This window comes from Globicephala melas, chromosome 10 (assembly GCF_963455315.2).
Source record: "Globicephala melas chromosome 10, mGloMel1.2, whole genome shotgun sequence".
Lineage (NCBI taxonomy): Eukaryota > Metazoa > Chordata > Mammalia > Artiodactyla > Delphinidae > Globicephala > Globicephala melas.
This window is the reverse complement of record NC_083323.1, coordinates 60190174-60217646: the sequence shown is the minus strand read 5'-3', so window position 1 is coordinate 60217646 and position 27473 is coordinate 60190174. Positions and strand designations below refer to the sequence as shown.

The window sequence follows — 27473 nt, the reverse complement described above, 5'->3', positions numbered from 1 at the left end:
AGGGGCTGGCGTGTTCAAGGAGTAGCAGGGAGGCTACTGTGGCTTCAGTGGAATGAGGGAAGGAGAGGGAAGTAAAGGATAGGCCAGAGCGTTTCCCCCAAAATGCTGACCTTTGGAGCAAGATGAAGACAGAGATTGGCATGTGAGGAGAGACAGGCCCTGTGTGGGGATGAGGACTTGGCTCTTGTAAAACAAGTGCAGAGAGGCTGGCTGGTGTGGGGTTACCTTCCTGGAATGGAGGGCATGGGCTGACTTGGAGCATGAAGGGGAGAGCTGTCCCGTTCTCATTCCCTAGCGATGGGGGTTCCTGGCTGATCTGGGGACTGCTGAGCTGACCACAGGTTTAGCATCTCTCTGCTGCCCCTCCAACAGCAGAGGGCAGTGGAACCATTCCTGCGGTCAGCTGTCCTCTCTCTCCCCTGCAGCCTCTTACACCAGTAACCTGGCCTACAACTTCTATAGTCACAAGCTTTATGCCGAGGCCTGTGCCATCTCCGAGCCCCTCTGTCAGCACCTGGGCTTGGCAAAGCCAGACACCTATCGTGAGGTGCCTCCTGAGAAGGTATGAGGGCAGGAGGGAGGTTATATTGAAGGGAGGAGGGGGCTCCAGTAGCATGAAAGGGCCTGGCCAGGACCCTGCCTTGGAGTAGAGAGTTAGGAGCTGCATGTTGGCAGCAGTGCCTGGGGCAGTGTTTCCCGGACCTCACCTGTACTGTTATTTAATTTTTTTGATTCATTCACTTTTTTTTTTTTAATCTCACCACGCCTTCATATTTACTTTTTTTTTTTTTTTTGATTCACTTTTTATATTTAGCCTTGTCCTGGGCCAGTGGTTTTCAACCTGACTAGACATTAGAATCACCTGAGTGAACTAAAAAAAAAAAAAATTCTAAAGCCTGTCCTAAGCTAATTGCTTCAGAATCTCTGACACTGGAGCCCAGGCATCTGGATATTTTTCTTAAAGTTCCTCTACGTGGTCCTTTGGGCAACCAGAGTGAGAACCACTGTCATAAAGCAGGAATACCCATGAAATGATGGGTTGGCAAGACGGGTCAGAGAGGGCCTTGGGTTTCGTTTGATGAGCCTCTCGATTTAAGTGGAGGCCTGGTATCGGATTGGTATCTTGGGCTTCTCGGCATCACTGTGGCGAATAAACAGAAGGAAAGGACAACACCAGGCACCCAGGCGGCTCTAGCAGCCCAGGCAGGAAAGGGTGGGCGTCTGAACTGAAACAGCTTCCCAAGGGATGGAAAGAAGTGGGTGAGTGCAAGAAGTCAAGGATTAACCTGGAAAGTGACCGGTGTGAGGGAGGGAGAAGGAAGAGGCCAAGATGGTCTCGCCTTTCCAGCTCAGGAGAAGGTGGTGATTTGCTGAGAAGGGTCAGGAGGGGCTTCCCTGGTGGCACAGTGGTTGAGAGTCTGCCTGCTAATGCAGGGGACACGGGTTCGAGCCCCGGTCTGGGAAGATCCCACGTGCCGCGGAGCAACTGGGCCCGTGAGCCATGGCTGCTGAGCCTGCGCGTCCGGAGCCTGTGCTCCGCAACAAGAGAGGCCGCGATAGTGAGAGGCCCGCGCACCGCGATGAAGAGTGGCCCCCGCTTGCCACAACTAGAGAAAGCCCTCGCACAAGAAACGAAGACCCAACACAGCATAAATAAATAAATTAATAAACTCCTAACCCCCAACATCTTCTAACAAAAAAAAAAAAAAGAAGGAGCAGGTTTGCAGGGGTGTGGGTGACGGATACATGGGTGGGATGGGTCGAAGCCTCAGGTTGAGAGCACCCAGATATTTAGTTCTTAGGTGTCTGTGGGGCGGGCTTGGGGGCAGGAGGACCCTGAGCACACACATCCTCCCCCATGGTACAGACTCCTTGCTTCCTCTCTCCAGTGTGGTCTGTTTTCTTCCTCTGGTCAGTTGCACAGATGCTTCCGGCTGCACGTAGAGAGTTTGAAGAAACTGGGTAAACAGGCCCAGGGCTGCAAGATGGTGACTTTGTGGCTGACAGCCCTGCAGCCCTGTGGCCCCAAACACATGACTGAGCCAGTCACCTTCTGGGTCCGGGTCAAGATGGATGCAGCCAGAGCCGGAGACAAGGAGCTACAGCTGAAGTGAGTTGGTGGGGAGGGGGACAACCATTTTTATCCCCTGGAGAGGGCTGCTTTGGCACTCATGGTCACATTCATCCTCATGTCTGAAAAAGGCACTGTTTCCTCCATTCATCATTATGGATTGAGTGCCGACTGTGTGCCAGCCACTGTGCTGGGTAGTTGGGGGGACAGCGGTGACAGGCAATTGCTCTTGCTTTCACCACTGGAAACTGAGCTCTCAGCAAGCTGAGGCGGGGACTCCTTGGCCTGGGGCAGAGGCGCCGTGCTTCATGGGCTCCCCGGTGCTGAGCCTGCCCTCTCTCAGGACGCTGCGAGACAGCCTGAGCGGCTGGGACCCAGAGACCCTGGCCGTCCTGCTCAGGGAGGAGCTGCGGACCTACAAGGCGGTGCGGGCCAACACGGGGCAGGAACGTTTCAATGTCATCTGCGACCTGCTGGAGCTGAGCCCCGAGGAAACTCCGGCCGGGGCCTGGGCCCGAGCCACCCACCTGGTGGAACTGGCTCAGGTGCTCTGCTATCACGACTTTGCCCAGCAGACCGACTGGTGAGGAGGAAGGCCTGGGAAGGCCACTCTTGCTTCTTGCCCTAGCTCCTCTTACCCTTCCTGGAGCCCGTTTCCCTCTCCACGTCCCTGAGCACTCCCTTGAGTTTGTGGTCATGGGAACTCAATTCAAAGGATGAGGCCAGCTGTGCTGCAGAAGGCCCTTCCCAGGACAGCGTGGCAGGCACTCACAGTAGCCTGGCTTAAGTGCGTCTTCTCCCTATAGCTCTGCCTTGGATGCCATCCGGGAAGCCCTGCAGCTTCTGGAGTCTGTGAGGCCCGAGGCCCAGGCCGAGGATCGGCTTCTGGATGATAAAGCACAGGCCCTGCTGTGGCTCTACATCTGTACCCTGGAGGCCAAAATGCAGGAGGTGAGATGGCTGCTGTGGGGTTGAGCAGAACTGGATACAGGGTTTATTTTCCCTGGGCCCCAGTAAGCTCGTGACAACTGTGTTTTCACCCTGGTCGCCCCATCCAGGGTATTGAGCGGGATCGGAGGGCCCAGGCCCCTCGTAACCTGGAGGAGTTTGAAGTCAATGACCTGAACTATGAAGATAAACTCCAGGAAGATCGTTTCCTATACAGTAACATTGCCTTCAACCTGGCTGCAGATGCTGGTGAGGACCGTGAACGTAGTGTGGTGGGATGGGGCCTCCTCTGTGGCTTCCTGTGGGTGCCCCAGGTGTGAGGGAGGCTGCCCTGTGGAGTGGAAGGTGGGCACAAGGGCAGAGGCCATTATGGGGAAGAGGACCACCTTTCCCCAGATGCCCACACTGAGAGAATGGCTGGTCCCTTTCTTCTGACTTACAGCTCAGTCCACATGCCTGGACCAAGCCCTGGCCCTGTGGAAGGAGGTGCTTACAAAGGGGCAGGCCCCCGCTGTGCGGTGTCTGCAGCAGACAGCAGCCTCCCTACAGATCCTAGCGGCCCTCTACCAGCTGGTGGCAAAGGTAACGGGGCAGGGCGTTGACACGGGCCAGAAACCCAGCTCCTTCACCTTCTTTGGCCTGTGTCCTTGCTGAGAAGTCATGTCATCCAGTGTGGGCTGTGTCACCAGTCTCCCTGAGTTAAATCCAGGCTCCAGCGTTTACTAGTACATGGCCTTAAACAAGTTGCTTAACCTTCCAAGCCCATTTCCTTATTTCTAAAATGAGGGTAATAATACTACTAACTCATAGCCTTGTTAGCATTCAGTGAGATAATGCGTGAAAGATGGTGTGTGTAAACGGAATACTCAAACGTTAGCCATGATTATTGATAATTATCAGATAATTTGAGACCTGTATACTCAGAAAAAATACATAAATGCCTACAGATACAATTTTACATTTTTACATGCAATGTCAGGTTTCAAGGACTCCCTGAAGCTCTTCCCTGGACCCCATATTAGGAACCTCTGAAAAAGGACGTTGCACATAGAGGATCTTTGTTACTGTGGGCATTAGGTCATATTCCTAGCAGGAGGAGCCTGGGAAGCTGCCTGAGCCCTAGATTTGAGTCTCGGCTCTACCACATACGTGTTATGTGAACTTAGACAAGCAGCTTAACATATGTTAACCTATTAGTTTCCTCGTCTGTAAGATTAGGGTTAGAGTTGCTATGAAAATAAAGTGAGCTGGCACAGTGCCTGGCACACAGCAAACGCTCAGGAAATCCTGGCTATTGAAGACACCTGGCGTGTGGGCTTTAAAACAAGTGAGGGGGTAGGAGGGTTTGCAGACGCCCTCGCTGCTCTCCTCTCCGGCTCCCTGAGGATGGCCAGTGGTTGCTCGGTCTGGGTGGCCACATTCCAGCCAGGCCCTCAGGTCAGACCAAGGTCCCAAAGGGCTGGAGGGGAGGGGCTAGAAATGAAGGCTGAGCGCGAGCTGGGTAAATATGCTGCTCCTGGCCCCCCAGCCCCTGCGAGCTCTGGAGGTCTTCCTGCTCATACGGATCGCCTCCCAGAGACTGGAGGACCACGCGAAGGCAGCCGGCTCCTCCTGCCACGCCACCCAGCTCCTCCTGACACTCGGCTGTCCCAGCTACGCCCAGGTGAGTGCCCAGCCGCGCTAGCCTGGGGCTGCAGGGGGACCTGGCTTCGGTGACCCAGCTCTCCTCTGAGAAGGTAGACTACTGAAGGAGTGGCTTCTCTGCCTTCCGTACCACATTTGGCTGAAGGATGGTAAAGTGTGGAGTGGTTGGGACGCAGCTGGGGGAGAGGAGGCATCTTTCTCCGTCTCACTGCCAAACCAACTGTTCATTCAGTCTTACCTAGTCGGCACTGGCAATACGCTGCTAATCCGGGGTTTCCCAGCCATTTCTGTTGTCCCAGTTGATGCTTTTTGTTCACTTAGGGCTGTTAACAATGTATCCTAACTGGTCTCCTGGCCTCCAGTTCCTCCCTTTTCCACTCCGGCTACTAGTGGCATCATGTTAGGCACAGATCTGATCTTATCTCTTTTCCTGCTTAAAGGATTACATTGGCTTCTCCGCTACCTGAGGGATACTGTCCAGATCCTTTACTCTGGATTGCACACCTTCTATATTCTGGTTCACTCTTTGTCTCGCCGCTCCACACCATGAACTTTATGCTAATCTGTACCACTTACTTTATATTCCTCATACGTACCCCGCTGTCTTTGGTTGTGGTAGACCCTTCACCCTAAATGCACCCTCGCCCCAACTTTATTTTCCTTCAGCAAACCCATACTTTCTTTTCAAGGTCTAGCTCAGTTGTCTCCTTCATAAAGCATTTTATATGTCCCCTTCTTCAAGGGTAAAATCAACCACTTTCCCTGGGTCCTGGGTGCCCACGCCCACCCCTGCCCCCCCCCCCCCCGCCCCTGCATTGCAAGCTGTTGGATGGAAGGGCCCGCTTACAGCTTATCCAGCTTTGTCTCTCTAGCTTAGTGGTTAACAGAAAGGTACTAAATGAGCATTTTAGTGAGTGAGAATAATTCCTACGTAGACTACAATATTTGAAATAATTTAATATTTAATTGGACAAGGTCAACATTTTGCTTGCAAATGCTTTAATCTGCTTTAATTTGGAGAGTCCGGCTGCCTCTCCTCACCAGCATGCTCACGCACCCCCGATTGCTTCCTCAGTTGTACCTGGAAGAGGCAGAATCAAGTCTGAAGCTTCTGGATCGCACCACAGATACATGCCTGCTCCTTTCCCTGACCTGTGACCTCCTGCGAAGTCAGCTCTACTGTGCTTGCCAGAAGGTGCTTCTCTCTTGATCCCCGAAGGTCTTGGGTATGGGAAGGATTTTAGGATTCTCCAGATAACCTGTCTGGCTCCTGAGGCTTCCCTGGAGCTGGGGAGAATGTTCATGGCCCCGAGGAGCAGAAATATCTCGCCTTGCCCTCTCCCGTGGATCGTCCACGTGTGCTTCTCTAGGAGCCATTCCATCCTTTTCATCCTTTTCCAGCTCCCTCTGGGGCCAGGGGGAAAGTCTGTCCCGTGACTAGAAACTGGGATGACACTGGCGCCCTCGACTGGAGATCCAGTGGGATCCAAAAGGCTGGGCTTCCTCACACACTAGCTGTGTGACTTGGCTGAGTCTCCTGCCCTTTCAGGCTCTAGTTTGCTCTCCAGCTTTTATCATCTGAAAAGCAGGGGTTTGGGCTACGTGATCCATAGGGGCACCTTGAGCTCTGAATTGCTGACCCTGCCTCACTCACTGCTCTCCTCCGCCCCTGCCCCCTCCCCCCAGGTGGCTGAGGGTGCCTCTCTGCTGCTGTCTGTGCTTCGGGACCCTGCCCTCCAGAGGCCATCCAAGGCCTGGTACCTGCTGCGCGTCCAGGCCTTGCAGCTTGTGGCAGTCTACCTGAGCCTCTCATCAGGCAGCCTCTCGGCCTCCCTGTGGGAGCAGCTCTGTGCTCAAGGTGAAAGAAGAGGGTGGATGGCCCTCCTTGTGTGGTTTGTCCGCTGTCAGCTCTTCTCTGCCCTCGTCCCCTCTGCTGTCCCGCTGCGTGGATGAACCTAACTAGAAGCTGCCCAGAGCAGGCCTGGGATAGCAGATGAGTTTCAGTTTGCTTGCTGACTCTAATTGACTGCTCAGTGACTGCCCTGAACACGACACTGACAAGGGTTCTGAGACTCCATGTGGCCTCGGGGGAGAGAGTTCTGTGATTGATTAGCTCTGTCTGCCTTGAGTGTGGGGGGAGAGGGTGAGAGCATGCTTCGCATTTGCTTTCTTACTGTTTGAAGGTGGTGGAAGTTCTGGCCACATCATCTCCCTTCTTGTCACTCCCACCTTCCCCCCACGCTTGCGCAGGCTGGCAGACACCTGAGATAGCGCTCATCGACGCCCACAAGCTCCTCCGAAGCATCATCCTCCTGCTCATGGGCAGCGATGTGCTCTCGGCTCAGAAGACAGCTGTGGAGACACCATTTCTGGACTATGGTAAGTCCGAGGAGGAGAGCTAAGGTGGAAGGAACAGGCTAGATGGCGGGGCTGGCAGTTATGTCTGCAGAGGATCCAGGCTACGGGTCCTGGTTCCACATGATGATGGTCTCGTCTCTCTCCTTTGCTACAGGTGAAAATCTGGTACAAAAATGGCAGGTTCTTACTGAGGTGCTAAGCTGCTCGGAGAAGCTGGTCTCCCGCCTGGTCCACCTGGGTAGTGTGAGCGAAGCCAAAGCCTTTTGCTTGGAGGCCCTGAAACTTACAACAAAGCTGCAGATACCGCGCCAGTGAGTAGAGGGCCCAAGAGGATGCCGATTCCCAAACCTGAGTGCCTACGACCTTGACCGTGGGTTCCCAAACTGTTCCACAGATTAACATGTTATATTTGGACGGGTTGGTGGAAGAATGCAGCATTCCATGGCGAACAAGTGGGAAATGCTGAGTTAATCAAGATTAGATGTTTTCATTTCCTGTAGGACTTACCATGTCCTCCAGTATGCTAACACACATTATCAATCTCCAGACGGGAGATCTAGTATACAGTGTTTCCCTAAATCTCTTCGCCTGGAGGATCCTTTTGGTGAGGAGTTCCGTCTGGGAAATCCTGTCCTCAGGCACGAGGGTGAGTTGGTTTGAGAGATGAGTGTAGAGGGTTTTTGTCAGGGAGTGCCTGAAGTCAGCCTTAGGAATTAAAGGCCTTCTGGACACTGGAAAAGACTGTGATGGCTCTGCCTGGGAAAGGGGCAGAAAGACTCTCTAGGAGGGCTCCCTTGGTGGTGCAGTGGTTAAGAATCTGCCTGCCACTACAAGGGACATGGGTTCGAGCCCTGGTCCAGGAAGATCCCACATGCCGCGGGGCAACTAAGCCCGTGCGTCACAACCACTGAGCCTGTGCTCTAGAGCCCGCGAGCCACAGCTACTGAGCCCACATACCACAACTACTGAAGCCTGCGTGCCTAGAGCCCGTGCTCCGCAACAAGAGAAGCCATGACAATGAGAAGCCCGTGCACCGCAATGAAGAGTAGCCCCCGCTCACTGCAACTAGAGAAAGCCGGCGCATGGCAACAAAGACCCAACACAGCCAAAAATACAAACAAACAAATAAATAAATAAATTTATTTTTTAAAAAAAGACTCTCCAGGAAAACAAAGGATTCCACTAATGGGTCGTCATCTTCTCTCCCAACCAGGTGTGCCCTGTTCCTGGTGCTGAAGGGGGAGCTGGAGCTGGCGCGCAATGACATCAACCTCTGTCAGTCGGACCTGCAGCAGGTTCTGTTCTTGCTCGAGTCTTGCACAGGTGAGCAGCCCGGCCCCTATGCCCGTGGGCGGTGGTGAGAGTGATGCACGCACCGCAACACAGCTTTACATGTCAAGGTTAGGTTCTCTTCTAAATCAGACTGACTTCTGTCCCAGGGCAAAGCTCCCTTCACTTCAGTCAGACCATTGGTGTCCCTCCTTCAGATGGGCTGTCCAGGGCTACCTTACCTGCTTCTAGTTTTCAGTGCATATATATATATATATATATATATATATATATATACACACACACACATACATACACACACACACACACACACACACACACACACGTATAGATACATATGTATATATATTTTTGTTGTTGTTGTTGTTTTTCTGGGGTTTTTTTTGTTTGTTTTTTTTGCCTGTGCCATGCAGCTTGCGGGATCTTAGTTCCTGGAGCAGGGATTGAACCCGGGCCCCTGCAGTGAAAGCACTGAGTCCTAACCACTGGACTGCCAGGGAATTCCCAGCACTAATATATTTTAATTTAAATAAAATTGAATATTCAGTGCCTTAGGTACTCGCCACACTTCCTGTGTTCAGTAGCCGCACATGTGGCTACTGTATGGGGCAGCACAAATGTAGCATCCTCAGAAGGACTTAAGCTAATAATAAAATATTGTATCTATGGTGCTTTTTTTTTTTCCTTATCAACCACTTTTACCTGTAGTATTTCACTGGACCCACACAAAATCCTGGAAAGTTGAGTTGGGAACATAGAGTTTTTTCATTTGTAAACTCAGAAAATTGAGAAATTCAATGTTTGAGGCCAGGATCATGGGGCTAGTCAGGGGCCAGAGACAGGATTAAGACTTGGGCCTCGGGGTGCCGGCCTTCTGGCCTGAGCCATGCAGCCTTCTGAGCTGCAGATACGGGAGCTCTGTGGGCTGTGCTGATGCATTGTTAGAAGGGCAGAAAATGTTAGGATTTTATTGAAAAAATAGCAAGGATGCTAATATTTAGTATGTTAGTACAGTAACGTATATGAACAGTTAGTAGGTCGTTGGCCGCTGAGGTAGCTCAGGACACACTGGTATCATTTCTCCCAGTTTTGTAATTCTTTTTCCACTCTTCCCTCAGAGTTTGTCGGACTAGCGCAACACCCAGACTCTGTGAAGAAGGTCCACTTGCAGAAGGGGAAGCAGCGGGCCTGGGTGCCCCATCCTCCAGAGCTTCCAGAGGAAGAGCTTGTTCTAAGAGGCCCTGACCTGGAGCTGGTGGCCACCGTGGCCAAGGAGCCTGGCCCTGTAGCACCTTCTACTAACTCCTCCCCAATCCTGAAAACAAAGCCCCAGCCCAGCCCTGGCTTCCTGACCCATTTGCCCACTTGTGACTGCTCACTCTGTGCCAGCCCTGTCCTCTCAGCAGTCTGTCTGCGCTGGGTGTTGATCACAGCGGGCGCGAGGCTGGCCATGGGCCATCAGGCCCAGGGCCTGGATCTGCTGCAGGTTGTGCTGAAGTGTTGCCCCGCAGCCAGTGAGCGCCTCACCCAAGCTCTACAAGCTTCCCTGAATCACAAAGCACCCCCCTCTCCTGTCCTGGGCCTCTTCGATGAGATCTCGGCTCAGGCATACGCACAGCTGGCACTGGAGGGGCTGAGCCAGCCGTCAAACAAGAGCCTGGGGAAGATCCTGGAGTTGGGGCTAAAGTTTGTGGTGGCTCGGATACCCCACCTGGAGCCCTGGCGAGCCCACCTGCTCTTGGTTCAGGCCCTTGCAAAGCTGGCTAGCCTCAGCTGCTGCACTCCTCGACTTTTTGCGAGCTCCTGGGGCTGGCAGCCACCATCAGTAAAGACCCCTGCAGGCTCAGAACACTCTAAGCCTTGGAGCCAAAAACATTGTGGACGAAGACGCCAGCAAGAGGTCTCTGCTACCCTGCCGCTCTCAAATACCTCTCTGAAAGGTCTGGAAGGTGGAGGACCACCCTGTACACCTAAGCCCCCAGGCCGGGTCAGGCAGGGTGGCCCTCGTGTCCCCTTCACTGTGTTTGAGGAAGTCCTCCTTACAAAGAGCAAGCCTGAGGTTCCCAAGGCCCCCAGGGTACAACAGAGGTCCCAGACACGCCTCAAGGTGAGATGGGACTGTGGCTAGGTGGTACTGGTGTTGAGTGGGGGTGATCCTGCAGAAGAGTTCTGCAGAGCAGGTGTCTCTGGAATAGCTTCCTAGGGCTGGCGGGGGTTGGGGTGGGGAACCTTAAGCTCTCCTGTTACTGCAGGACCCCTACATCTTCCACAGCAAGACCTAGTTCAAGTCCATCTTTGTTTCAGACAGAAGGGACTTTTCTTCACTCTATACGGTTCCTTTCCCTTTTCATCCTCCTTATCTTCTCTTCCTTCCTCCTCTCCCTCCTTCCACAACCCAGGGTTACTGCCCCTGGCTGAGTGTGGCCTAATACCTGGGAGGTTGATTCTTAAATCTTCCCCAAGGGCCTCTATGATGGCGCTTCCACAGCGCCACCTGCTGGCGGACAATGTCTTGTCATTTGGCCCTTCTCCCTTTCCCACCATCCTAGGTGAACTTCAGTGATGACAGTGACCTGGAAGACGCTGTCTCAGTTGGGGCACGGCTTGCAGAGGGACCCAAGGGACGGGGCACTGCTTCCCGGGGCTGCGGCCGGGGCCGGGGCCGGGGCCGGGCCAGGAAGGGCCCGAGCGTGAAGACAAACTCGGTGGCCGCCCAAGGCAGTGCCCCTGGGCACCCTGGCCTCAGTGGTAGAAGCCGGAGGGTCAAGAAGCTGGCATCAGGACATTGTGAGGAGCTGGGCCCCGAGATGATGAGGACCATCCTTGAGGAGGAACTGACTGACAAGCAGATGGAAATGAGCTTTGAGATCCTCAGGGGCCCTGATGGGGAAGACTCAGCCTCAGGTATGATGGCAAGGGTGGAAAATAGAGGTCCATGATTTTTTGGGGTTGCCCTGGGGCCAAAACTTGAGAAAGAACTGGTGCCAAAGATGGAACAGGAAGAAAGTTCTTTTGCTGGCCCTGGGGCCAGACCCTAGAAGGGAGAGCAAAGGGGATGGCAGGAAGAGGGGACTCTACAGGAAAGTCGTGTTGTCTGCCCAGGTGGGAAGACCCCAGCTCCAGGGCTCGATTCATCCATAGGAGAATGTGAGGTGTTGAGACGGGATGCCAGCAAAGAAGAGCTGCCCGTCCGGGGCCCAGACAAGGAGAGAGACAAGGATCTTGGTCCTCCGCTCCGACTCCCCTCGGCCCCCGTAGCCGTCAGTAAGTATGCTGACCACAAAGGTGTGATCACTTGATCCCAGTGCCTTTCCATTACTGTCCTTGGTTCTGGTTTTGGACCATCTGGATCTGGCAGCCTTTGAACCTGGGTTTGAATCCTAGCACTCTTTGTCTACTAGCTGAACTCTAGTCACTCCACCTCTCTGAGCTTCAATTTACTTAACCGTAAGGTGGAATTTGGGGAGGATGGAGAGAGTTGATGCATGTAAACTGCGTAGCTCCCCACTTGGCACACTGCCCTTCATAAGTGGTAGCTGCTGTTTTCCACGTGGGAGAGGAGACAGACACTCATTCTTGGAAAGTTCCTATCAGTTAGGAAGTCGGGGATTCATCGGTGTCTTGACCTTCCTCTAGGTCTCTCTATCCTGGATTCCATCTGTGACTCACTAAGCATTGCTTTCCGTGGGGTCAGTCACTGCCCTCCTAGTGGGCTCTACGCTCACCTCTGCCGCCTCCTGGCCTTGTGCCTGGGCCACCGGGATCCCTACGCCACTGCCTGCCTTGTCACCGAGTCTGTCTCCATCACCTGTCGCCACCAGCTGCTCATCCACCTCCACAGGCAGCTCAGGTGAGTGCCCACCATCCCTAAGGCTTGTGCTGGGACAGACTGGGGGGAGTGGTCCAGACTTTGAAGGAGGCAGAACTCACCCCCTCTTGTGTTGCCTGCAGCAAGGCCCAGAAGCGCCGAGGATCGCTTGAAATAGCAGAGCAGCTGCAGGGGCTGAACCTCCAGGAGAGGCCTGGAGACATACCCCTGGCCCGCATCCAGCGCCTCTTTTCCTTCAGAGCATCGGGATCTGGCCACTTCCCCCAGCCTGAGAAGGAGAGTTTCCAGGAGCGCCTGGCTCTGATCCCCAGTGGTATGGCGGCAGGCATCAGTGCCTCTGCTGTTCTTTTATTCATCTTCTTAGGGAAGAGTTGGGTGAAGGAGTTTAAGGCATTAGTTAGTTCACACACACGTTTATGATCCTTACGGAAGGATCATAAATTTTCCATTGATTAGACATTTTGTAACTCTCACCAAACAGACATACCTTAAATCTAGAAGTCTTTCTTTTTTCTAATTAATTAATTAATTAATTAATTAATTTTTGGCTGTGTTGGGTCTTCGTTTCTGTGCGAGGGCTTTCTCCAGTTGCGGCGAGCGGGGGCCACTCTCCATCGCGGTGCGCGGGCCTCTCACTGTCGCGGCCTCTCCCGTTGTGGAGCACAGGCTCCAGACGCGCAGGCTCAGTAGTTGTGGCTCACGGGCCTAGTTGCTCCACGGCATGTGGGATCTTCCCAGACCAAGGCTCGAACCCGTGTCCCCTGCATTGGCAGGCAGATTCCTAACCACTGCGCCACGGGGAAGCCCCTCTTTTTTTTTTTTTTTGAATCTCAATTTGAGTTACCAGCAAATTCAGTGTTTTTCTTTCTTTAGGGGTAAGTTGGTTCAAGTGTCATGGGTCTTCCTATGCTAACACGAAACATGTTCACGGATGATTTGAGTGCCTCACTGTATGTGGGGAGTGGTGGGGGGTAGTGGTTGTTAGTTTCTGTAGGGACACAAATAAATACAAAACATGGTCTCTGACTACAGGAGCTGTTAGGGTAAGGGAGAGCACCTTTGAACTCCAGTGGCCAGGGAAATCTTCTAGGAGTTGTCTTGAGTGATGGACAGGGATTGCATGCAGAAGACAGGGAAGGGAATTCTTTGTAACAGCTGAAATAACTCTGGGCACGTCCTGTGTGTCAGGGGTGACCGTGTGTGTGTTGGCCCTGGCCACCCTCCAGCCTGGAACCATGGGTGACACCCTCCTGCTGACCCGGCTGGAAAAAGACAATCCCCCAGTCACTGTGCAGATCCCCACTGCCCAGAACAAGGTAGGTTTTCTGGGCTGGGGAGCAAAGTTGGGCTGGGGCAGGCTTCTGGTCAAGCTGTGGCTGGGGGATGGAGAGATGGTGGTCACGTGGACAAGCAGAACTCTTATAACCCCATCTCCCTCAGCTTTCTGTGAGTTCAGCCCTGAAAGAGTTTGATGCCATCCAGAAGGAACAGAAAGAGAACAGCAGCTGTACTGACAAGCGGGAATGGTGGACGGGGCGGCTGGAACTGGACCGCAGGATGGAGGTGTGTGTCCCCAGCGTGGGGTGGGATCGGCCTGTCCTAGGAATATCTTCTCTCTCAGGGGTCCCAGGTTCTTGCTGAGCCACCTCAAGTCCTTTCTGGAAGTGTAGGCCTAAATAAAAAGTTATGTCACTTGGGAAGCACTTTAAACAAGAGTCTGAGACTGGAAGGGGTTATGGCAATGGAATGTTTAAAGATAAGTACAAAAAAAGAAGTTAAGCCCAAGTATCAGCCTCCCGACCACAGCTTTCATTTCACTTCCTGGCTTTAGCTTTTGCCCACCTGTTCGTATTTGTCAAAACGTAGTGATTTATTACAAATCATCTTTTTTTTAAAGATATATATATATATATATATTTTTTTTTTTTGGCTGTGTTGGGTCTTCATTGCTGCACGCGGGCTTTCTCTAGTTGCTGCAAGCGGGGGCTACTCTTTGTTGTGCTGCGCGGGCTTCTCGTTGCGGTGGCTTCTCTTGTTGCGGAGCACGGGCTCTAGGCGCAGGCTTCAGTAGTTGTGGCTCGCGGGCTCTGGAGCGCAGGCCCAGTAGTTTTGGCGCACGGGCTTAGTTCCTCCACGGCATGTGGGATCTTCCCAGACCAGGGCTCGAACCCGTGTCCCCTGCATTGTCAGGCAGATTCTTAACTGTTGCACCACCAGGGAAGTCCCCCTACAAATCGTCTTATCTATACTCCCCCAGAGTCTCAACAAATGAAAAAATGTTTCTCGCTTCTTGCCTTTTATGACTGGCAGTAGGATAAGTAAGGCACATCCACTTATTGGAAGACCCATTTCCTCGTCTCCAACATGTCGGTGCCTGTGGGGAAAGAAACTCAGCTTCCTTTCTGACTGACAGCTCTGTTCTGCATTCAGGTTCTCACCACTTCCCTAGAGAAGTATGTGCTGGGCTGCTGGCGGAGGCTGTTGCTGCCATCCAGTGAGGACCCCGGCCCTGCCCAGGAGGCCTCCCGTCTACAAGAATTGCTGCAGGAATGTGGCTGGAAGTATCCTGACCCCACTCTGCTGAAAGTGAGTTGAGCAATCAGGGAAGGGGAAGAAGGTAGCCTTAACTTTCCCACCTGCCACTGAGGGTGGAGATGGGAGCTATGGTACTCAATGACCACTGTTCCCCTGCAGATCATGCTCAGCGGTGCCAGTACCCTCACCCCACAGGACGTTCAGGCCCTGGCTTATGGGCTGTGCCCAGCCCTGCCAGAACGAGCCCAAGAGCTCCTGAGTGAGGCAGTAGAGCGTCTACAGGGTCAGACGGTACCAAGCAGTAGGCATCTTGTCTTGGTGCTGGACAAGGTAAGGAGCCAGGGGCCGGAGGGGCAGCGCCTGGTGGGCAGTGGGTAGCTACTCGCCGCCATGCCCTTTCTGACTCCTGTGTACCCCTGGCTCAGGACAGTAACCTCTGAGTGCTCTTTGCCCAGGACCTACAGAAGCTCCCGTGGGAGAGCATGCCCAGCCTCCGGGCCCTGCCTGTCACTCGGCTGCCCTCCTTCCGATTCCTACTCAGCTACTCCATCATCAAAGAGGTGCAGGGTTCAGGGAGTGGGGACTGGGGGTGATTGGGGACTGGGCAAGAAAAGGTAGAGAAACCTGGGAAGAGAAGAAGGAGGTCTTAGGAATGGATCAGCTGTGGAAAGGGGCTTGGGGTTTGTGGGAGCTTGGGCCCTTGGGCCAGACCAGGATTCTGATCACCACTGTCTCCCCATCAGTCCGGGGCCTCGTCGGTGCTGAGCCAAGGTGTGGATCCTCGCAGTACCTTCTACGTCCTGAATCCCCACAATAACCTGTCAAGCACAGAGGAGCAATTCCGAGCTCATTTTAGCAGGTCAGCGGGAGAAGAGTAAGAAGCAGGGTGGGGAGGGGTAGCACAACACAGGGGCAAATGTCCTTTTCTCCAGAATCAAATGTTGCAGCCCACGTTCTCCCTACTGTTCCTTCTGCCCTCTTTGCCCCATAACCCTTCTTACTCCTACCTTTTCCCTGTAGTGAAGCTGGCTGGAAAGGGGTGGTCGGGGAGGTGCCGAGCCCAGAACAGGTGCAGGCGGCCCTGGCGGAGCGTGACTTGTACATGTGAGTGCTCAGGGCAGGGAGGTGGGGGGAGGGACAGTCCCACAGGGTGGGTATCACCACGGTTTGCTCTGGGGCTTTGGAGCCCCTGACTGGCTCAGGACACCTCTGGAGACACAGCAGAGGCCTGGCCCTGCTAGGTCAGGCTCATCTCGCCTCCTTCTGCCTCAGCTATGCAGGGCATGGGGCTGGTGCCCGCTTCCTGGATGGGCAGGCTGTCCTGCGGCTGAGCTGCCGGGCGGTGGCCCTGCTGTTCGGCTGCAGCAGTGCAGCCCTGGCTGTGCACGGAAACCTGGAGGGGGCTGGCATCGTGCTCAAGTATATCATGGCTGGCTGGTGAGTCTCGAGGGGCAAAGTCCATCCTAGGTCCCCATCCCAAGTGCTTTCCCAGGTCTGAACCCTAAATCCTTCCTCTTTTGTGCCCCACCTCCTTCCTCCCACCCTACTTCCCTGGCATACCTGGGCCCTTAACCCTTTGCCATCCTCTATCCTCCTCCTGGAACTCCCTCTCAACTCACTCACCACCACCACCACCACCACCAGTCGTGTTTTCCTAGGTGTTCTGTTTTAGACCCTTACTTTGTATTTCTTCCTTCTCTTTTCCCAGCCCCCTGTTTCTAGGTAACCTCTGGGATGTGACTGACCGTGACATTGACCGCTACACAGAGGCTTTGCTGCAGGGCTGGCTTGGAGCAGGCCCAGGAGCCCCACTTCTGTACTATGTCAGCCAGGCCCGCCAGGCTCCCCGACTCAAGTATCTTATTGGGGCTGCACCTGTAGCCTATGGCTTGCCTGTCTCCCTGCAGTGACCCCCTTGGAGCTCTCCTGTTGCTGATAGAAGCCATGTGACTGTTCTACCTCCAAACTTAGATTTGGCCCTTACGATAAATATTTTAAATGATTTTCCCCAGTGTTTTATATGCAACATTTCCTTTTGATTTAATTTTTAATATAATAAAGATACATCACTTAAACCCTGTTTTGTGTAGTTCCTCTGAGAACATTTGAAGATAAGACTATTGCTGGCTTCCTACTGTGTAGTACTATAAATAGATAAGAATAGGTTGCAGGAGTTCAAGTCTGAGAGTCTTGGGAAGAAAGGCAAAACCAACAGACAAAGCTGGGCCTGTCTTGGCCTCAGCAGACAAAGCTGAAGGAGAGAGGGGCATCAAAATGCTATTAAGTGGGGACAAAGGCCCAAGGAAAGGTAGAGACAGATCCATTGAGAGTGTCTTGGCCAGGTACCCTCATGTCTATCCTGTCTTCCTGCCCTCAGGTATCCTGGGAGTGACACAAGTTTAATGCCTCAGTTGCTTTGCCCCCCTCCTAAGCGGATGTTATAGGCTGCTGTCCTTTCCCCACAAACAGCTGTTACACTTGTTAGTGCCATGCACTTTAGCAGCAGATTCTGGGGGGTTCTGATGCTGATGTACGGTTTATCTCTCCAACTAGATTAAGTTCAGAAGTACGTATCTTTTTTTTTTTTTTTTTTTTTTTTGCGGTACGCGGGCCTCTCACTGCTGTGGCCCCTCCCGTTGCGGAGCACAGGCTCCGGACGCGCAGGCTCAGCGGCCATGGCTCACGGGCCCAGCCGCTCCGCGGCACGTGGGATCTTCCTGGACCGGGGCACGAACCCGTGTCCCCTACATCGGCAGGCGGACCCTCAACCACAGCGCCACCAGGGAAGCCCCCAGAAGTACGTATCTTAACACTCTTATGTATCCCTCACTTCTAGCACATGGTAATTTAGCACACTGCACTGATTAATAAACCCACTGCTGTACTTTTTAGTTGATAACGGGCCTCCTTTGTGTTCTCTCCACCGCCAGACTCCCGCTTCATCTGCCCAAAGCATTCCTTTCACAGTGCTACTCCCCCCGACTCGGAGAACTTCACAGGCTTCCTCCTTGCCTGTTGTCACTAGATTTATACCACCTACGTGGAGTAGCATACATTGCTTTACAACGCTGTGGTTATGGTTAGGTTCCTTGAGCGTAGGAATCCTGTTTGCTACAACTTGACTACGCTAGGCTTGGGACGTTGTGAGAAAATAAAGTGCCTCTACCCTTTCTCTTCCAATGGGAGTCACAGAGACTAACCAGCCTTTCCTTCCCTTCCGGGACGGAGGACCATAGAGACGTCTGGCGCAGCGAGGCCTCCCGACGCAGCCATCGAGATGCACAGAGGATGGCTAGAGCGTTGCTCGCCCGGCCGGCTTCAGCTTCATAAGTCGTCCTTCCCAGCATGGCGCAGTCGGTTAATATCACCGAGCTGACTCTGCCGCAGCTAGAAATGCTCAAGAACCAGCTGGACCAGGTGGGGATGGGCCCCAGAGACACCGCTTTGCCGCGTCACATCCCTCCCCACCACGGGTACTCCCTCGCCCCACTCCATTCCTCCCCAGCTGGGGAGGCTTCCCTTCCCAGGCGAAACCGCCACGCGGTGCCAGGACCCGCCCCTTCTCCGGCTGTGCCCCCTTCTCCCGCCAGCCCTCACACTGACCCTTATTCTCATCCTCTGTAGGAAGTGGAGTTCTTGTCCACGTCCATTGCCCAGCTCAAGGTGGTACAGACCAAGTATGTGGAAGCCAAGGACTGTCTGAACGTGCTGAACAAAAGCAACGAGGGTACGGGGTAGGCGTGTGAAGGCAACCTGGGGGATGTTGCGAGCCGGCTTCTCTCTTCCCGCCTCCTAATTCAGTTTTCCTTACCTGAGACGAGAGAGCAGTCCATCATGTATTGTATACTGCTACGGGAGCCCTTTGCATGTTGCTTACCTAGAATTGAAATGTCCAGGACATTCTTCTGCTCCTGTTGTCCCTATTTCCGTCCTTTTTGTACAGTCTCTAGGTGCTGTGCCGTGTTGAAACTCCCTTTAATGTCTAAACGTTGGAGCTGCCAACCTCCCCCATTTGTTTGTCTTAATTGCTTTCACAGGGAAAGAATTACTGGTCCCACTGACGAGTTCTGTATCCTTTCTGCAGGAACTGCTACCCTGCCCTCGCCTTTTCTCCTCACACCTAACCTGCCAAGAAGGACGGGAGATTTTAATTACTCCAGAGTGCTCGGATGGTTCTGAGAGTACTATTATACACGCTTCCTAGCTCTGCTCTCTAACCCGGAGCCAACATCCAGCTAATGCTTTGTGAGCACCCAGGTGTATGTAGAATTGAGGTGTGATTATTTCCCTTTGCTGTTTGAGGATATAACCTAATAGGGAAGTAAAACTGGTGGTTTACAGTTCTACTAATAACTTAGAAAACATAAGCAATTAGAAGAGAGGATACAGAAACAAGGGTGTTGGTTCTGTTTATTAATCCTCAATTTTAGTTCAACTGTGGCTCTTATTCCTAAACTGTTGTTACTAAGAAACCTGGATTGTGTCTACCTGTTGAATGTTTTACTTGAGTGAGCAAGTTATGACAATAGGCACCTGTAAACTGTACCAGAGAACTGACAGGCTGAAAGGGAAACACAGGAATAGCAGTGTAGTAGGGATTGCTTAAATAATGAACATTAAATTCATCAGGAATTAGCTAATTCATGTTTGGGAGTGTTAAAGGGAAAGTGAGGCTGCCTTTTCACTCAACTACTCAACAGCAACAGGAAAAAAATCACTCTAGTCTTTCTGGAAGGGCTAATGGGAAGAACTGTAAGAACTGCTTGGAAGGTGGCAGATGGGATGAGGGCAGGATCAGCATATGTGATTTTCTCCATAAGGAACCAACTTCCCTGTCTCTCTGCATTTGGAGTTTGTAGGCCTCCAGATTATTTGGTCCTTGGGCCATATAGCTTTTTATTTTTAAATTTTTGTGGCTGCACCCCGAGGCTTGCCGGATCTTAGTTCCCCAACCAGGAATCAAACCTGGGCCCCGGCAGTGAAAGTGCCAAGTCCTAACCACTGGACCGCCAGGGAATTCCTGCCTTCTAGCTTTTTAGAAAGAAGGGCCTTAGGAGGTCAAGCACACTAGCTGACAGGGAATCATGACTCATGCTGGGCTAGTTTTCCCTTAATCCTTGCTTCTCAGATGTATGTCCCTGGGAAGCTGCATGATGTGGAACACGTGCTCATCGATGTGGGAACTGGCTACTATGTAGAGAAGGTGAGTGGAAGGAAGCATATGGATGCCTCTCTGAAGGGGAGTTCTAGAGTGCAGAATGGGGTCTCCTCTTAACCCCTCATTCACCTCTGACCTTGCAGACGGCTGAGGATGCTAGGGACTTCTTCAAGAGGAAGATAGACTTTCTCACCAAGCAAATGGAGAAAATCCAGCCAGCTCTGCAGGAGAAGCATGCCATGAAACAGGGTAAGCTTGGCCTTGGGCACCTCTTTGAACCCTTTCTACAGCCATAATAAACAGGGATTGCACTGTGATCCATGGGGATGTCCCCTTTGCTGGATTAAAACCATGGTTTTCTCTTTGGTGTCTTGATGTGTTATTCTTTAGATTCTGTGCAATATATACCCACTATTTATAGATTCCTGGATTCCGTGCTTGAGAAATTTACAGAAAGGGAATCATGTCTTTGTTTTTGTGTTTGAGTTCCTATTTAGTGTGGATGGGATGAGGGAGAAGATGCATGTAAATGAACACCCGGCGAAGAAATACAGCCCTAACTAGCTATGCTAGCAATTACAGCCCTGGCTGCACATTAAGAATCACCCAGAGAGTTTAAAAAGAGAACCTGGGCCCACTCCAAACCAACTGCAGTTGACCCTTGAACAGTGTGCGGGTTAGGGGTGCCAACCCTTGGTGAAGTAGAAGGAAATCGGCATATAACTTTACAGTCTGCCGTCCATATCCTCCGTTCCGCATTGCACATTCAACCAGTCGTGGATCATGTAGTACTGTAGAATTTACCATTGAAAAAAAAAAAACCCCGAATAAGTGGACCTGCACAGTTCAAACCCCTGTTGTTCAAGGATCAACCGTAAGTCAATGGGGGGGCGGGGGTGGCAGGGATTCCAGGGAACAATGTTTTTTTAAAAGCTCCCCAGGTGATTCTGTTATACAGTCAGGATTGAGAACCACTGTTCTAAAGGCAGACCTCTTTTCCACGTTATTTTCTGGTTATATCTGACTCATTTGAATACTGTATTTTGTTCGTTTTTATATCCCAGTGGTTTTCATATTTACTGACACATTTTAGACTCTAAATTTGTGTTGTGTGTGCCCTCCACAGTGGATCACTGTGTTAAAAGTTTTATTAACTGTAGTTGGTTGTCTCCCTGTCACTTTTCCTTAACTCTGGGTTCTCCCCTTTAGTTCCTGACCAGGGTCTGACTCTTCTTTTTTCCCACAGCTGTCATGGAGATGATGAGCCAGAAAATTCAGCAGCTCACAGCCCTGGGAGCACCTCAGGCTACCGCCAAGGCCTGAGAGCTTGTTTCAGAAATCGGACATAGGGCGCCTGCTTCAGGGGCCTGGGACTTTGTGGGCGTGGTTTCCTGCAATGCGGGAAGAGGAGGGTCTTGTGTTTAATGCTAATAAATGCGCCAGCTGGGCAGAGTGTTGGTCTTTTCTTGCATTAGGCAAGGGACTGGTGATGAGATGGGAGGGCGGTGGTGAGAGGGTTTGCCCCTCCCGGAGCCTGATAAGCAGGGGTGATACAGTGCTCATCTTGGAGGCTCCACTCGGGGCCCTTCGAGGAGCGGGGGTCGAAATTCTGTGCCGGGCGGCGCGCCCTCCCTTTGCGGCCGGTTGTCGTGGAAACGGCCGGCAAGAGGAAGTGGGGGCTGCCCGGGCGCTTTCTCTTCCGGGTCGGCCTCCTGCCTCCCCACAGGGGAAGCTGCATGGGTCACCGCTTCCTGCGCGGTTCTCTACCTCTGCTGCTGCTGCTGCTGCCGCCACCCCGCCGAAGCCCGCATCTCAAGCGCAGCCTGGAGTCCGTCCCACTCTCCAAACGACCTCGCAGCCACCTCATGGCCCCGCCCCGAATCGGGACGCACAACGGCACTTTCCACTGCGATGAGGCGCTGGCGTGCGCGTTGCTGCGCCTCCTGCCCGAGTACCGGGTACGGGCAGCGCAAACTGACCGGGGGGCTGCCGGCGAGTCTCCGGGGCAAATCGCGTCCCCCTAACGGGGTCCCGCCCGAGAAACCCTCCTCCCCTCCCCGGCTCCCTGGAAGCCCAACATTAATCCCCTACCCGTGCGACCCCGGCAGCCTCTTCACCTCCTGTGTCCCCTGCAGGATGCAGAGATTGTGCGGACCCGGGACCCCGAGAAACTGGCTTCTTGTGACATCGTGGTAGACGTGGGTGGCGAGTACGACCCTCAGAGACACCGATATGACCATCACCAGAGGTGGGTTCCCACTACCATTTCTTTAAGTTTCCTTGACTCTTCTCAGTGCTCCAGTCTACTGCCGTGGTCCGCGTCAGCGAAGGGAACCGCCTCATCCTGGAAAGCAAACTCTTGAGCCCCATGGGACTACCGTCTTCCGTGCTTCCAGCTCTCCACCTGCTCTGCACCCATCTAGCTGGCCTTGGGCCTCCCTTGGCCCGGGTCAGTCCCTGGGCCCCTTCCAACTCACCTCCTTCTTTGGCTCAGTCAGGCTTTTCTCCCACCAGCCCCATCGTCACCCCAGTGAATACCCCAGCTGGGATTAATCCAGTCATGTGCCCTTGCTGCCCCACCTCAGACTGCTGGGCCCACACGATTGTGGTGGGTGGTGATAGTTGAGGTGTGTGTTGTCTTCCTTTGTCGTTGACACTCTTCCACTGGGAAATCAATCTTAATCCGAGGGTAGCCCATTATCCACAGTACCATTCCAGTCCTTCTCCCCTCTCCTCAAGCCTCTGCCTCATCAAACTACCTTAGTGAGTGATCCTGTCTCTTCCCTTTAAAGAAAGTCGAGCTTTTCCTGCATGGACAGCCTCAGTTTCTCACTCCTGAACAGCTCCCTTCTCCCAACTCAGGAGACATTGTTTCCTTCTGCTTGCCCCCTTTCCAGTGTATCATTTTATGCTCTGGGGCTTCACATGGCAGGGTTTCTAGTTCTTGCCTACAGCAAGAAACTCTGCTTAAGCATCTCCCATCTTGAAAACAAAGAAGGGAAAAAAAACCCAAACGCTACCTCATATACACCACGCTGTATAAAGTGGTTATTTCCGAGGTTTTATATTGTTTTAAGTCTGTTTCTCTCCCTCTCTCTCTCTCCTTCCCTCGCTATTTCTCTCCCTTTTTTTCCAAATACACGTATTACTTTCATAAATGATGTCGGGAGGGAATGCTCCCGGTATTTACAGCCTAATCTCTCACCCTCACTTCTCAGCCACTCTTCAGAAGAAGAGCTGACCCTGGCTGCACATTCCATTCATCCATCCTTTCATTTATTCATTCATTCAGCCAGTTCTCTCCCAGTCTCTCTACTGGAAATGCTTGTGGAAAGGGCACCAGTGACCTCAACACCAAGCTAAGGTTGCTGGTTGAGGGTCTCACCTTAACCTCTTTGTGGCACTTGACATTATTTAGGTTTTTTTTTTTTTTGGCTGCACTGGGTCTTCGTTGCTGCACGCGGGCTTTCTCTAGTTGCAATGAGCAGGGGCTACTCTTCGTTGCGGTGCATGGGCTTCTCATTGCGGTGGCTTCTCTTGTTGAGGAGCACGGGCTCTAGGTGTGCAGGCTTCATTAGTTGTGGCTCGTGGGCTCTAGAGTGCAGGCTTAGTAGTTGTGGCGCATGGGCTTAGTTGCTCTGTGGCATGTGGGATCTTCCCGGACCAGGGTTCGAACCCGTGTCTCCTGCATTGGCAGGCGGACTCTTAACCACTGCACCACCAGGGAAGCCCCATGGGTGTTCATTTTATGTTTTATATTCCAGAAATGTTAAATATATTCTTTTATGTGTCAAACACTGCATAATTTTTTTAAAAAGTATATAAAATAGGCATTTCTTTCAGAAATGACCTGAATGCTCTCTTCCTGAACCCTTTCCTCCCTCTTGCCTTTTCCTTGTTTATAACTCGCTAGAGCATTCCCTTGGTTGTTTGTGCGTGTGTGTCCACCTTAGGTGGATGAACTTGAAGGCAGGGACAGGTCTTAGTTTTTTCATCTCTAATGTCTACAACACAAAGCCTGACATGTGGTAAGCATTTAGTTAACCATTGTCGAATGAATGCATGAATGGAGACTCCAAACTCATGTCCATGTTGACCCCTGAGGACAAGCCAAAGCCTTCCCAGCTGGGCTTTCTCCCGACTCCCATAGCGTTCCCCAGCCGCCTCACCCCACTGTGCCTGCACGTGCACACGACACTGGGGGTGAACCGGGGCAGCTCTGCCTCAGCCCCACCTCCCTGTGCTCCTCAGGTCTTTCACGGAGACCATGAGCTCCCTGTCCCCTGGGAAGCCGTGGCAGACCAAGCTGAGCAGTGCGGGACTCATCTATCTGCACTTCGGGCACAAGCTGCTGGCCCAGTTGCTGGTTACTAGCGAAGAGGACAGCGTGGTGGGCACCCTCTATGACAAGGTGGGGACTCGAGGACAGAGATGCCCCCCACATGCGTCTCCACCAGGCGGGCCGGAGTGGCACTCAGGATTGGGCTTGGGTCGGGGTTCCTGACCTGTGCTGGCCCACTGCTCTCTCCCTCAGCCAGGCCCACCTTCTCACAGGGGAATGGTTAATCTCTTCCTGCCTCCATCCTGGGGTGCTTGTGAGAAGTGGATGAGGTAATGTATGGGGAAGGGCTTTCTTTGCATGACCTGACATACGTACGTTCTTCAACAAATTGGTCATAGAGGAGGCTGCTTATGTTTGGAAGCATATGGCTGAGGTTCTGGCTGCCCTGAAGGTGGAGGGCAGCATATCTCGGGCACCACTGTATTCACTGGAGGCACACTGAGTTGGGAAACTGGGAAGGGATTGATTATGAAAACCTCTTCAGGTTCCACCAGCGCCCCCTGCAGGCAGCTCAGCAGGTGCCTGTGGTTGGCTAGCGTCCCTGGTGTGCATGTTGGATCGATGATTCTGAGGACTCCTACTTGACCCCACTAATGTGGAGTTCACAGCAAGTCAAACTGCAGGTGCAGTCAACTCTGTTTTTTGCAGATAGGCTGTTGAGTTCAGTTCTCTGATCCAAAACTGAAGAAATATGAACGATAAATTGGAGCTTCTGGAATACTAAGGTTTTAGATTGCCTGGGTCAATTTTCCCTTCTACTGCTAAGGGTTTTCTAAGCAATTGAACTAAATTATGCCCAAGGTTTTTTTATTTTATTTATTTTTATTGAGGATAGTTGACGTACAATATTGTATGTTTCGGGTATAACTACATAGTGATTCACAATTTTTGAAGATTGTATTCCATTTATAGTTATTATAAAATATTGGCTGTATTCCCTGTGCCATACAGTATAGTATGTCCTTATAGCTTTTTTTTTTTTTTTTTTTTTTTGCGGTACACAGGCCCCTCACTATCGTGGCCTCTCTGGTTGCGGAGCACAGGCTCTAGACGCGCAGGCTCAGCAGCCATGGCTCACGGGCCCAGACGCTCCGCGGCATGTGGGATCTTCCCAGACCGGGGCATGAACCCGTGTCCCCTGCATCGGCAGGCGGACTCTCAACCACTGCGCCACCAAGGAAGCCCCATCCTACCATTTCTTTAGCCTCAGGAGATGCAGCAGCTGCTGATGCCACGTGGCACATCATGGGCTTCCCTGGGACCACATCCCAGCCCTGATGTCTAGTCCAGTACTCATCTTCTTTGGCTGCGTTGGGTCTTTGTTGCTGCGCACAGGCTTTCTCTAGTTGCAGCAAGCAGGGGCTACTCTTCGTTGCAGTGCACGGGCTTCTCATTGCGGTAGCTTCTGTTGTTGTGGAGCACAGGCTCTAGGCACGCGGGCTTCAGTAGTTGTGGCACATGGGCTCAGTAGTTGTGGCTCGCAGGCTCTAGAGCGCAGGCGCAGTAGTTGTGGATCGTGGGCTTAGTTGCTCTACGGCATGTGGGATCCTCCCAGACCAGGGCTTGAACCTTGTCCCCTGCACTGGCAGGCAGATTCTTAACCACTGTACCACCAGGGGAGCCCTCCTCCTGTACCTCTTAACTGGATCAGTGAATAGCCTGCTCAGCTCACCTGGCGCTTTACACCCCCAGGCCATGAGGATCCACTCCCACAGAACCCCTCGTGGAACTCTAGACTTTTCCTTGTTCAGAAGGCAGCAGCCCCCTCCCCACACAGGCTGGCCTTGGCTCAGGCTTTGAGCGGTAGTAGAGCACTGGATTAGAAATCAGGTGATCTGAATTCCAGCCCCAGCACTGTATGCGCTCTGACCTTTAGCCAGCTGCTGAACTCCCCAATTCCCCCCTTCCTCATCCAGTTAATGTTGGGAGATCCTTGCAGGGCTGTAGTGAAGATTAATGACAGTGTATGCACAAACTTTGAGGCCTATGAAGCTTTATGCAAATGGTAGGCGCCCTCCAGAGCGTTTCTCCTGTGCTGCCTTAGATGTACGAGAACTTCGTGGAGGAGGTGGATGCGGTGGACAACGGGATCTCTCAGTGGGAGGAGGGAGAGCCTCGGTACGCGGTGACCACTACGCTGAGCGCCCGGGTTGCTCGGCTTAATCCCACCTGGAACCAGCCCAACCAAGACACTGAGGTGAGGACGACCGTGGGGAAGAGACCGTGAGGCACGTGAGAACCTCGGGAAAATGAGAGAGGCTGTCCCGTCAGGCCCTAGCAGAGTTAGCAGTTTGGGCCAGCACTGTGGTTCTAATTCCCATGTGATTCCCAGGCCGGATTCAAGCGTGCAATGGACCTGGTTCGAGAGGAGTTTCTGCAGAGACTAGACTTCTACCAGCACAGCTGGCTGCCAGCCCGGGCCCTGGTGGAAGAGGCCCTGGCCCAGCGGTTCCAGGTACTGGCCTGGGAGGAGGCACTGTGGCTCAGGTTAGTGATTCCTGGTGGGCTGCTGGCCAACAGGGGCTCCCACTCCTACCCTAAACCTTCTATCCCTGCTCCACTTCCTTTTCAGGTGGACCCAAGTGGGGAGATAATAGAACTGGTGAAGGGTGGATGCCCCTGGAAGGAGCACCTCTACCACCTGGAATCGGGGCTGTCCCCCCCGGGGACCATCGCCTTTGTTATCTACACGGACCAGGCTGGACAGTGGCGGGTACAGTGTGTGCCTAAGGAGCTGCATTCATTCCAGAGCAGGTGAGGCCCTAGGGGACCGCCCTGCAGCCCTTCAGGCCTGTTTCAACCCTATCAGAGGAGGAGGCCACTAACCTAGGCTTCTGCTCCCCCTCTCCCAGTTCCTCAAGGCCTCCATTTGCTCCCACCAACTCCCTCTTTCTGCTTACTCATAGGCTGCCCCTGCCAGAGCCATGGCGGGGTCTTCGGGATGCGGCCCTGGACCAGGTCAGTGGCATTCCTGGCTGTGTCTTTGTCCACACCAGTGGCTTCATTGGTGGGCACCGTACCCGAGAGGGTGCCCTGAGCATGGCCCGTGCCACCTTGGCCCAGCGCCCAGCACCTATGCCTCCCACAAATTCCCTAGTCCAATAAAATCTCTTCTGTCTCATACTGACGAAGTATTTCTCCATTACTGCCCTGTATCATTCTGGGAACTTGCTGAAACTTGGGAAAAGTACAACATCTGTTATGTGCCAGAGCCTGTGCTAGGTATTTTCTCAGCTTTGCTTTCCAGATCGTTTGGAAACTCTCCAGTTTCTAAGGGTAAATAACTTGACCAAATTCA

At 52.8% G+C, this 27473-nt stretch overlaps 3 protein-coding genes across 4 annotated transcripts; all 3 read left to right on the top strand.

The window, feature by feature from the left end:
- The first annotated feature begins 1930 nt into the window (after positions 1 to 1930).
- Positions 1931 to 16747, top strand: ESPL1 (extra spindle pole bodies like 1, separase). The gene is made up of 25 exons (XM_070046552.1): positions 1931 to 2110; positions 2415 to 2654; positions 2878 to 3022; positions 3130 to 3268; positions 3462 to 3601; positions 4548 to 4682; positions 5739 to 5858; positions 6350 to 6521; positions 6914 to 7042; positions 7176 to 7332; positions 8235 to 8344; positions 9430 to 10418; positions 10861 to 11215; positions 11414 to 11575; positions 11948 to 12161; positions 12263 to 12453; positions 13329 to 13456; positions 13581 to 13703; positions 14571 to 14726; positions 14835 to 15005; positions 15131 to 15235; positions 15419 to 15534; positions 15696 to 15779; positions 15948 to 16112; positions 16384 to 16747. Exons 1-25 carry the CDS (start codon positions 1986 to 1988, stop codon positions 16583 to 16585), a joined length of 4773 nt encoding a protein of 1590 aa, XP_069902653.1. The 5' UTR covers positions 1931 to 1985; the 3' UTR covers positions 16586 to 16747.
- Positions 16748 to 17920: 1173 nt separating this feature from the next.
- PFDN5 (prefoldin subunit 5) lies at positions 17921 to 21283 on the top strand. The gene is made up of 6 exons (XM_030866870.3): positions 17921 to 18092; positions 18300 to 18402; positions 18713 to 18744; positions 19804 to 19878; positions 19977 to 20082; positions 21080 to 21283. The coding sequence occupies exons 1-6, from the start codon at positions 18021 to 18023 to the stop codon at positions 21154 to 21156; spliced, it is 465 nt and encodes a 154-aa protein (XP_030722730.1). The 5' UTR covers positions 17921 to 18020; the 3' UTR covers positions 21157 to 21283.
- A 238-nt stretch (positions 21284 to 21521) lies between these two features.
- MYG1 (MYG1 exonuclease) lies at positions 21522 to 27298 on the top strand. 2 transcript variants are annotated; one of them, XM_030866869.2, is made up of 7 exons: positions 21522 to 21791; positions 21969 to 22081; positions 24085 to 24244; positions 26220 to 26372; positions 26508 to 26630; positions 26748 to 26929; positions 27082 to 27298. In XM_030866869.2, the coding sequence occupies exons 1-7, from the start codon at positions 21570 to 21572 to the stop codon at positions 27278 to 27280; spliced, it is 1152 nt and encodes a 383-aa protein (XP_030722729.1). In that variant the 5' UTR covers positions 21522 to 21569; the 3' UTR covers positions 27281 to 27298. The 2 variants fall into 2 exon arrangements, with proteins under 2 accessions (XP_030722729.1, XP_060163048.1); XM_060307065.2 differs by lacking the exon at positions 27082 to 27298 and having other exon boundaries at positions 26508 to 26662; positions 26748 to 26902.
- The last annotated feature ends 175 nt before the right edge of the window (positions 27299 to 27473 follow it).